This window comes from Microcaecilia unicolor, chromosome 2 (genome assembly GCF_901765095.1).
Source record: "Microcaecilia unicolor chromosome 2, aMicUni1.1, whole genome shotgun sequence".
NCBI classification, from domain to species: Eukaryota; Metazoa; Chordata; class Amphibia; order Gymnophiona; family Siphonopidae; genus Microcaecilia; species Microcaecilia unicolor.
In genome coordinates, this window is record NC_044032.1 from 4,505,876 (window position 1) to 4,517,232 (window position 11,357).

Consider the following 11,357-nt stretch of genomic DNA (forward strand, 5'->3'; position numbering starts at 1 on the left):
CAGGCCACCTGGCAAGCTTCCCAAACGTACAAACGTTCTATACATGTTATTCCTGGAATTGTGGATTTTTCCCAAGCCCATTTAGTAGCGGTTTATGGACTTGTCCTTTAGGAAACCGTCTAACCCCTTTTTAAACTCTGCTAAGCTAACCGCCTTCACCACGTTCTCCGGCAACGAATTCCAGAGTTTAATTATGCGTTTGGTGAAGAAAAAGTTTCTCCGAATTGGTGCACATTGGGCATGCCTGGCTGCCTACGCAGCTTAGTAAAAGGCCCCCTGGATAGCAGTAAGGGGTCCCTCAGAAATGCCCGTGTGGCAAGTGTTTCCTTTTTCGGGCTTTTTTCCCCACTTCTGTAAAAGGGGCCTTGGAGCGTGACAAATCCACGCGCAGACACTACCGCAAGTTCTTTTTAGCACAGCTTGGTAAAAGGATCCCTTAAGGGCCCTTTTACTAAGCCGTGTAGGCGCCTAGGCGTGCCCAACATGTGCCAATTCGGAACTACTGCCCGGCTACTGCGTGGCCCGGGTGGTAATTTCATTTTTTACTTATGCCCAATACGAGCGCCAGAAGATATTTTTTATTTTCCGGCGCGTAGCGCTTACTGAGCAGTCATTGGCATGTTACGCGTGCAGACCATTACCACTCGGTTAAAGCGTGAGACCCTACCGCTAGGTCAATGGGTGGCGGTAAGGTCTGAGACTGAAAATGGACACATGCCAATTTTTATTTTGCCGCACGTCCATTTTCGGCCAAAATTTTTAAAAGGCATTTTCTACAGGTGTACACGCGCCTGCACTAGCGCAGGCCATTTTTCAGCGCACCTTAGTAAAAGGAGTCCTTAGTGCGGTAGCCTCATCCCTTTGAAACACTTTGCTCTTGGGCATTCATTTAGAGACATCACTCAGGAAATTCAGAATAGCTTTGAGAAAATGCTATTTTGTCCAGGCTTTCCCAGATTAGCTTTGCCATTTATTGGGCTTCATTGCTTTACAGATTCCAACAATTGTTTGGTATTTTTTTTTTTTTTAAATTAATGTTTATTGTCACCGATACAAGCTGCGGTTACACACCACCATATCCATAATATAGTGAAAAAACAAACAATAAAGCCATATGACCATCAAGTACAAATGAACTAACATCATAGTCGTTGTGCCCCGCCTTGCACCGGCTTTTTCCATATACCCCCATCACCCAATCATCTCATCCATCCCCTTCCATTCCTCACCAACTCGCATCATCCATACCACACACACTCTCCTTACCCTTTGTCCATAGGCGCCCGGTATAAGAGGCTTGGACAGGCTAAGCCTCCCCTGCTGTGCTCTGAGAGATTTAAATTGTTGATTTACCTCCATCCTCACAGCAGGAGCTGCAGTGAAAGCCCTCTAGCCTTGTGTAGCCAATTGTAGAAATTGGTTTATGGTTTGTTTAGCTTACTGCTGGGGAGGGGGGGGGGGTTGGCTGGAGGTGTCCTGGGTTGCCAGGGAGATATTTAAGGAGGATGACTTCCTGACGTGCACTGAGGACAGATAGCAGCAGAATCAGAAAAACAAAGGTAGAAAAGATCATTTTATTTTCATTATAGTGTTTGGAATATGTCCACTTTGAGAATCGGGTGCTCAACTTTAAAAGTTTATATTTATTTACTTATTTATGGCATTTTATCCCACATTAAACATTAATTGGGGTGTTTTGTGGCTCTACATGAGAATTGTGATATTATGATCCCTTGTTTCATATTGTTGACGGTCTGCATTTTCCGTATGGGTGGTATATTGGTGTATTAGGTTCTGCCCAGTGTAATATTTAAGGTACAGTAAGGTTCTGAGTGTGTTTTTGCACAAAGTTGTGCATAGTGTTTTGCAGTTGAGCGATTGTGGTTAGAATATACTTTGAGCAACCACTTTATTCTTTGACATATGATACATATCTAATATCTAAATTTAATAAAAGGTATTAATTGTGACTTTTATTTTTATTTATTTTTTCTATGTGTTATCAGACAATTATGGATTTAAGCTCCACCCCTTTCCCACCCCTAACCCCGCCCCTTTAGCCTCCCCAAACATTCGGGCCACCGACCGCCTATGCCTTTGTCCCCTTGTCCCCTCCCCTCCCCCTGCACTTAACCATTGTAAACAGTCTGTCCACACCTTTGAGTATTGTTTGTTAGCTAATTTTAGTGACGTGGCATAGAGCTGGCTCTCATATTTACCAACCACTCTCATCCTTGCTCTCCAAGCATCCATGGGTATGTTATCAGAGGATGTCCAGAATTGCAATATAGTTTTTTTGACTAATAGGAAGGTCATATATATAAATCTCCTATGTGGATGCGAGAGCTTCTGAGCCAACAGGAGATTTTGGTCCCCTAAAAGTAAAGTTGCGTAATCCCACTCTATCTGTCTTTGAGTGACCTGCTGGATCACTCGAAACGCCTCATTCCCCAGTGAGAGGCTCGGGCACTCCAGAAAGGAGTGAATAAAGGTTCCCTTTCCCCTCTGGCATCTAACACACTGTGCATCTCCCCATAGACCCATCACTGCCCCTTTAGATTTAGTAATATAGGCGCGATGTAAGATCTTATATTGCATCTCCTGTAAATCCGCTGCTTTAGTCAGGTCATAGAGGGTGACAAAGAGCCTACAGAACTCCCGAACTGTGTAGGTCGTACCCAATTCAGCGTTCCAGTGACCCACCAGTCTCTCCGTACCCCCCTCCGGCAAATGCATTTGCAAGATCTTATATCAGGTAGAAAGGCTATTTGCTTTATATGGCAATTTCAGCAGAATCTGATCGAGAGCTCCCCACATCCATCGTTCCCCGTGTGTCCCCCTCAAAGTAGAATAGTAGTGTCGGACTTGAATGTACTGCAACAGATTATTGTTAGGGACGTCCCATCTGTCCTTTATCTGATCAAAGGTTTCCATAGTATCCCCTCCTTGGACTAAGAGATGACCCAAAATCCTACACCCCTGTTGTTTCCACTGAGTGAACACTGAGTACCCCACGCCCGCCGGGAAGTCCACATTACCCACCATACCCATAAAGGGGGTAAAGGGGGACGCGTCTGGTGTTCTCTGTTGTCTCTCCCTCCACCATACCCATGCCCTTCTCATGGATCTCAAAAAGCTTATTCCCCCCCCCCCCCCCCCCATCTGGTAATTAGTACTGGCCTGCATATGTATTAAGTTTATAAAAGACCAAGGTCGGCACCAATCCTCCAGCCCTCCACTGGGCAAGAACCGATAATGGTCCGCCAGCCCTTCGAAAATGAAACGCAGTGCTGCAACATTATACATCCCGCTCCCTTGTTATGAGATAACCTTTGGTGTCCAATTCTGGCCCCTTTCCCCCTCCATATAAAAGAGCATATGATAGAACAAAATAATCGCTCCTCCCTCCTTAGGATCCATATAGGTGCCACTTGTATGGGGTAAAGAATTTTGGGTAACAATCATTTTCACTAAAGCTATTCTCCCCATCAAGGATAGCGGCAGATCCTTCCACCTAGCACACAGCTGCCTGATTGTATCCATAGGTTCCAATATGTTCTTCTGATAAAAAAAATTCTAGTACTTGTACTGAGGAAAATGCCCAAGTATCACATGTGCACATGTGGAGTATGGTATCGGCAGTCTTTCGACTCCCGGTTCTTCCCTGCGTCCCGATAGTAACACCTCTGATTTAGATCGATTTACCCGCAGCCCTGACAGATCTCCAAATTCATTCATTATGGCCAATGCTCTCGGCAAATCCCGGGAGGCATGTGCCACCTACAGTAATATGTCGTCAGCAAACAAATTTAACTTAAATTCCCTATAGCCCACCCGTAGTCCTCGGATCTCTCTGCTGCTTCTTAATTTTATAGTCAGCGGTTCTACGGCCAATAAGAGGAGCGGCGAGAGGGGACATCCCTGTCGAGTACCCCTATGGAGTGAGAAGCTCTCTGTGAGTTTTCCATTGACCAACAGCCTTGCCGTCGGCAACGTATATAGAGCCTTAATCCAAGCTATACATATCCCTGTTATACCGAACCGCTCTAATGTCCAAAATAGATATTGCCAGGGAATGCTATCAAAAGCTTTTTCCATATCCAATCCCACCACAGCTTCCCTCCCTCCACTCTCTTTGTGTTCCTGTATTGCCAACATGGCTCTCATGATATTCATAGATGTATAGCGCCCCGGGACGAATCCCACCTGGTCCTCATGTACCAGAGTCGGTATTACCTCATTCATTCGCTTAGCCATTATGGCTGCCAACAATTTAATATCCTGATTCAGGAGTGATATGGGTCTGTACGATCCCACCTGCGTAGCATCTTTTCCAGGCTTAGGCAACATTACCACATGGGCTACCTTACGTTGTATGGACAACCCCTCTGTCACTATCCCATTAAACCATGCTTTCAGAGGCTCCACCACCAGATCTACCAATATGCGATAATATTCGGGACCAAACCCATCTGGGCCTGGAGCCTTAGTCAGCTTCAGGGATTTAATACCCTTCCTAATTTCTTGGTCTGTGATGGGTGCATTCAAATCCCGCAGCTGACCCTCTGTAGGCTGTGGGAGGTGTATCGATTGAAAGAACCTCTCACAAGCCGCTATATCAAACTCCCGGCTATTGTAGAGAGAGCGATAAAAATTTATAAATTGTTGCATCACCTGGGCCTCTTCTGTATACACCCTCCCCGCCGAATCCTTAATATTAGTGACAACTTGCCGTTTCCTGGGCGGTCGGACCAGATTAGCTAGTAGTTTTCCCGCTTTGTTGCCTCATTTCACTCTGGTGGATCCTCTTCTACTTCTATCCCTCTGCCTGTCGGCGTACCTCAGGGTACTGTTCTTGGTCCCCTCCTCTTTTCTATCTACACTTCTTCCCTTGGTTCATTAATCTCATCCCATGGCTTTTCCTACCATCTCTATGCTGATGACTCCCAAATCTACCTTTCTACCCCTGATATCTCACCTTGCATCCAAACCAAAGTTTCAGCGTGCTTGTCTGACATTGCTGTCTGGATGTCTCAACGCCACCTGAAATTAAATATGACCAAAACCGAGCTTCTCATTTCCCCCCCCCTCCAAACCCACCTCCCCGCTCCCCCCGTTTTCTATTTCTGTTGATGGCTCTCTCATTCTCCCTGTCTCCTCAGCTCGAAACCTTGGGGTCATCTTTGACTCTTCTCTCTCCTTCTCTGCTCATATCCAGCAGATTGCCAAGACCTGTCGTTTCTTTCTTTACAACATCCGTAAAATCCGCCCCTTTCTTTCCGAGCAGTCTACCAAAACCCTCATCCACACCCTTGTCACCTCTCGTTTAGACTACTGCAATCTGCTTTTTGCTGGCCTCCCACTTAGTCACCTCTCCCCTCTCCAGTCGGTTCAAAACTCTGCTGCCCGTCTCATCTTCCGCCAGGGTCGCTTTACTCATACTACCCCTCTCCTCAAGACCCTTCACTGGCTCCCTATCCGTTTTCGCATCCTGTTCAAACTTCTTCTACTAACCTATAAATGTACTCACTCTGCTGCTCCCCAGTATCTCTCCACACTCGTCCTTCCCTACACCCCTTCCCGTGCACTCCGCTCCATGGATAAATCCTTCTTATCTGTTCCCTTCTCCACTACTGCCAACTCCAGACTTCGCGCCTTCTGTCTCGCTGCACTCTACGCCTGAAATAAACTTCCTGAGCCCCTACGTCTTGCCCCATCCTTGGCCACCTTTAAATCTAGACTGAAAGCCCACCTCTTTAACATTGCTTTTGACTCGTAACCACTTGTAACCTCTCGCCTCCACCTACCCTCCTCTCTTCCTTCCCGTTCACATTAATTGATTTGATTTGCTTACTTTATTTATTTTTTGTCTATTAGATTGTAAGCTCTTTGAGCAGGGACTGTCTTTCTTCTATGTTTGTGCAGCGCTGCGTACACCGTGTAGCGCTATAGAAATGCTAAATAGTAGTAGTAGTAGTAGTCATTTATATAATTGGAAGCGCTGAAAGTACATATCCTTTACCGCCCTTTGAGCCAAGATATCATCAATTTGTTGCCTAACCCGCATCATCTGGGCTTTGCATGCTATGGTTAATTGTTTGGTATTATCATAACTGTATTACAGCCCCTCCTGATGTGTCTTCTTGTTATCACTTTTGTAAATATTTATTATTGTATCTTAGGCCTCTTTTCTTTTTCTGTTTTTCACCCTCTCATATTTTTTTAGCTGTAAACTATTTAGATACACTATTAAATTAGCAGTATATCCATTAAAGGTCCTGTTTACAAAAGCACGCTAGCGTCATAGGCGCCCAGTATAAGAGGCTTGGGGAGGCTTAGCCCAAGCGTCTCTCTCTCTCTCTCATCCCCCCCTCCCGATGCACCGTTTATTCCTCGCATTCCCTCCCTGCAGTCTGTATAATTAGCATCTCGCTCTATCCCTCTCACTCCCTCCAGTGTGCTTTAGATCGTCATCGCCCATCGCTGCCGGTAGCGGCACACCAGCCTTATTACAGCTTGCTTTGGGGCTTCGGCCTGACGCTGACGGCATGATGTGCCCCGCCTCCTCTGACCAGCCTTCCATATGATGCGTCCAGCCCTCGCGGAAGCAGGAAGGCTGGTCAGAGGAGGCGGGGCACGTCATGCCGTCAGCGTCAGGCCGAAGCCCCAAAGCAAGCTGTAATAAGGCTGGTGTGCCGCTACCGGCAGCGATGGGCGATGACGATCTAAGCACACTGGAGGGAGTGAGAGGGATAGAGAGAGATGCTAATTATAGGGACTGCAGGGAGGGAGTGCGAGGGATAAACGGTGCATTGGGGGGGGGGGAAGAGAGCCTGTCTGTAAAGGGGGGGTGGGCTCGTTTAAAGGCAGGGCTACAGAAATTATAGTGGGACTTAGACGGACAGACTGGAGGGGGTTGGCAGAAGAGAGCTTGCTTGCTGAATCTTTGGGGGAGAGAAAGATGAGGCCTTCAGCTCTCTCCCAAAGGTTCAGCTTGAACCTTTGGGAGAGAAAGAGAGCTGAAAGTGCTGCTCTGATAGTCCTGGGTGGGGTAGGGAAGGAGGGCAGGCAGGCAGGAGGAAGAAAAAAATATGTAAGACCCTGGAGGGGGAGACAAGTTATAGATGTGGACTGGGGGGGGGCGGAGGGGGAAAGAGAGCTTGCTGAACCTGTGGGGGAGAGCTGATATTCAGCCATGGTGGTAATATTTGATTTAAAGAGAGAAAAACTGCACAAGGAGGAAGAAAATAGGCAGAAGCTGGATCCACTGGACAGTCAAGTCTGTGGAGGACCCAGCTTTTACTTACGGATGTAGGGCAAGAAATGAAGAAGAAAGGCGGAAAGTAAAGAAATAAATGGAAAGGAAGCCCTGGAAACGGAGTTAAGAGGACAGATAGCAGCAGAATTGGATACTGAGCCAGCATGATCAGAAAAACAAAGTCACCAGACAACAAAGGTAGAAAGATCATTTTATTTCATTATAGTGTTTGGAATATGTCCACTTTGAGAATTAGGTGCTCAACACTAAAAGTTTATATTTATTTACTTATTTATGGCATTTTATCCCACATTAAACATGAATTAGGGTGTTTTGTGGCTGTACATGAGAATTGTGATATTATGATCCCTTGTTTCATATTGTTGACGGTCTGCATTTTCCGTATGGGTGGTATATTGGTGTATTAGGTTCTGCCCAGTGTAATATTTATGGTACAGTAAGGTTCTGAGTGTGTTTTTGCACAAAGTTGTGCATAGTGTTTTGCAGTTGAGCGATTGTGGTTAGTATATGCTTTGAGCAACCACTTTATTCTTTGACATATGATACATAGCTAATATCTATCTAAATTTAATAAAAGGTATTGAGACTTTTATTTTTATTTTTTTTTCTGTGTGTTAGACAATTATGGATTTAAGCTCCACCCCTTTCCCACCCCTAACCCCACCCCCTTTAGCCTCCCCAAACAATTGGGCCACCAACCGCCTATGGCTAGCGTTGTTAGTGCGTGCTAACCATGTAGCCGCCCATAGGAATATTATGGACATCTACATGTCAGGCTGAGCAGGAATAGTGAGCCCTTGGGCCAATTACTGGCAGCAGTAGGCAAAACTCCCCACTACAGGAAGCGAGGCAAAACACAGACAGGCTGGAACAACAAAACAGGAATAAGCAGGACTGGAGAAGCCGAACTGGAGTGAAGCTGTAGGCAGTAAGCAGGAGAATAGTCCAGGAACCAAGCAGGTAGGCAGCAAGGTAGAGGGGAAACCAGGAACCAAACAGAGTCTATAGGCAGCAAACAGTAAAACAAACCAGGAATCGAGCAGGGACTTGGGCAGGCAGCAAACAGTAGAACAAACCACGAATCAAGCAGGGTCTTCAGCAGGCAGCAAACAGTAGAGGGTAATCCAAGAATCAAGCAGGGTCTTGGGCAGGCAGCAAACAGTAGAGATTAATCCAGGAGCAAACAGAGTCTTACGGCAGGCAACAGGGCAGAGAGTAATCCAGGAGCAAACAGAGTCTTTAGGTAGGCAGCATGGCAGAGAATAATCCAGGAACAAACAGAGTCTTTAGGCAGGCAGCAGGGTAGAGAATAATCCAGAAACAAAGCATGGTAAAGAGGAGCTGAGACCATGCAGGGCCAGAACTGAAACAATCACAGACCAGAACTCATCCGAAGACCTTTGGTGTTGCAAAGGCCCTGCTGAAAGGGCCAGGTGCCTCATAAAGGCAGTCACAGCTGAGATTATGAATAAGGGGGAGGCTTGATTGCAGGAACAGCAGAGCAGGCTGGGCTAGAACAGGATCCAGGAACGGATTTGACTTAACTGGATTGGAATTCAGGATTTTCACAGAGGCTTCAGGATTTACAAACAGGCTTGGCTTGGCTGGAGGAACCCCAAAGCAAGTCCAACAGGGAAAATAGTCACAACCGTGACACTACATTAACTATGTACGCTAATTTTTAGTGAGCGCTAAAAATGCTAGCTCGCCTCTGTAAACAAGGCCCTAAATTTAAAATAAGAAACGTGAAGCTTTTACAGCAGTGAATCATTGTTATCAAAGTGGCAGTTACGTACGATGTGTGAGATGAGATGTGTCAGTGTGCTTGATATAATTCTCATTTGCACTGTCTACAGGGGCACCACAGGCAAGCACATCCAGGCAGCAGGATTCAGCACCACCTCAGAGGCAGCAGAGAGAGGCACAATCAGTATCCTTTTCCATCAGTGAGGCCTCAGAAGAGGAGGAGGAGGAGGAGAATGATGAGGAGACTGACAACTTGGGGATGAGGAAAAAGATGGAATTGACCATCTCCCAGCTGAAGGAGGAATTGGAAGCCATGAAGAACTGTCTGGCCCAGTCTGAGGACAAGAATGAGGCCCGATATAGGGAGCTGCTGGACCTTATTAATTCCAACTATAAGTTACTGCAGAAGCAAAATAAGACCCAATTTCAGGCCCTGCAGGACCAAAATAAGATCCAATTTCAGGCCCTATTTCAAGCCGTTCTGACCCACAAGAGAACATCGTCCCAACACTGATGCCTCCCAGTAGCAGTTAATATCATACTGGTTCCCAAAGCTTTGTCAGATACTAAATACAAAAATAATCAGGCTAATTTTCAGAAGCACTGAGATGTTCAGAGCTGTGCTGAATGTTTTAAGTGCTTGAAAAAAAAAACAATTTTTACTGAATTTGTAGCATTTAAAATACAACCTATATCGAAGAGCATTGGAGGACAAACCACACTTCAAAAATTGAAAATACCTCCAATGAAAAAAAAACAAACCAGCACTTAAGGGTCTGTCTTTTCCAAACAAAATATTTCATAAAGAGAGATTAAATATGGAGGAAAAAGCCTCAGAGCTTACAGGGGCACTGTTTTAACTTTATAGTGCTCACGTCTTCAATCATTGGCATAAAAATACCTCCATAATATACATATACATAGTAACATAGTAGATGACGGCAGAAAAAGACCTGCATGGTCCATCTAGTCTGCCCAAGATAAACTCATATCTTGAATTTGTACCTGTCTTTTTCAGGGCACAGACCGTATAAGTCTGCCCAGCAGCATTTCCCGCCTCCCAACCACCAGTCCCGTCTCCCATCACCGGCTCTGGTACAGACCGTATAAGTCTGCCCTCCCCTATCCTAGCCTCCCAACCACCAACCCCTCTTCCCCCCACCTGCTCTAGTAACTTATACTATGTTACTATGCGCGTGTTCTGTTTTCACACATGTGCCAATGTCAGCCGCTCATAGTAACATAGTATCATAGTAGATGACGGCAGAAAAAGACCTGCATGGTCCATCTAGTCTGCCCAAGATAAACTCATATCTTGAATTTGTACCTGTCTTTTTCAGGGCACAGAACGTATAAGTCTGCCCAGCAGTATTTCCCGCCTCCCAACCACCAGTCCCGTCTCCCATCACCGGCTCTGGTACAGACCGTATAAGTCTGCCCTCCCCTATCCTAGCCTCCCAACCACCAACCCCTCTTCCCCCCACCTGCTCTAGTAACTTATACTATGTTACTATGCGCGTGTTCTGTTTTCACACATGTGCCAATGTCAGCCGCTCATAGTAACATAGTATCATAGTAGATGACGGCAGAAAAAGACCTGCATGGTCCATCTAGTCTGCCCAAGATAAACTCATATCTTGAATTTGTACCTGTCTTTTTCAGGGCACAGAACGTATAAGTCTGCCCAGCAGTATTTCCCGCCTCCCAACCACCAGTCCCGTCTCCCATCACCGGCTCTGGTACAGACCGTATAAGTCTGCCTCCCCTATCCTAGCCTCCCAACCACCAACCCCTCTTCCCCCCACCTGCTCCGCCACCCAATTTCAGCTAAGCTTCTGAGGATCCATTCCTGCTGCACAGGATTCCTTTATGCATATCCCACGCATGTTTGAATTCCGTTACCGTTTTCATCTCCACCACCTCCCGCGGGAGGGCATTCCAAGCATCCACCACCCTCTCCGTGAAAAAATACTTCCTGACATCTTTTTTGAGTCTGCTCCCCTTCAATCTCATTTCATGTCCTCTCGTTCTATCGCCTTCCCATCTCCGGAAAAAGATTCGTTTGCGGATTAATACCTTTCAAGTATTTGAACATCTGTATCATATCACCCCTGTTCCTCCTTTCCTCCAGGGTATACATGTTCAGGTCAGCAAGTCTTTGGTCATACGTCTTGGAACGCAAATGCCATGCCATTCTCGTAGCTTTTCATTGCAACGCTTCCATTTTTTTAACATCCTTCGCAAGGTACGGCCTCCAAAACTGAACACAATACTCCAGGTGGGGCCTCACCAACGTCTTATACAGGGGCATTAAAACCTCCTTTCTTCTGCT

At 46.1% G+C, this 11,357-nt stretch overlaps 1 protein-coding gene across 1 annotated transcript in view; it reads left to right on the forward strand.

Annotated features, from left to right (window-relative positions):
* The window catches only part of LOC115462759, a 93,654-nt gene extending 83,744 nt beyond the window's left edge, over positions 1 to 9,910 (forward strand). The window contains exon 5 of the mRNA XM_030192743.1: positions 9,136 to 9,910. Within this exon, the coding sequence (XP_030048603.1) occupies positions 9,136 to 9,539 (404 nt within the window). The 3' untranslated portion in view covers positions 9,540 to 9,910. The remainder of the gene's footprint in view (positions 1 to 9,135) is intronic.
* Positions 9,911 to 11,357: the final 1,447 nt, after the last annotated feature.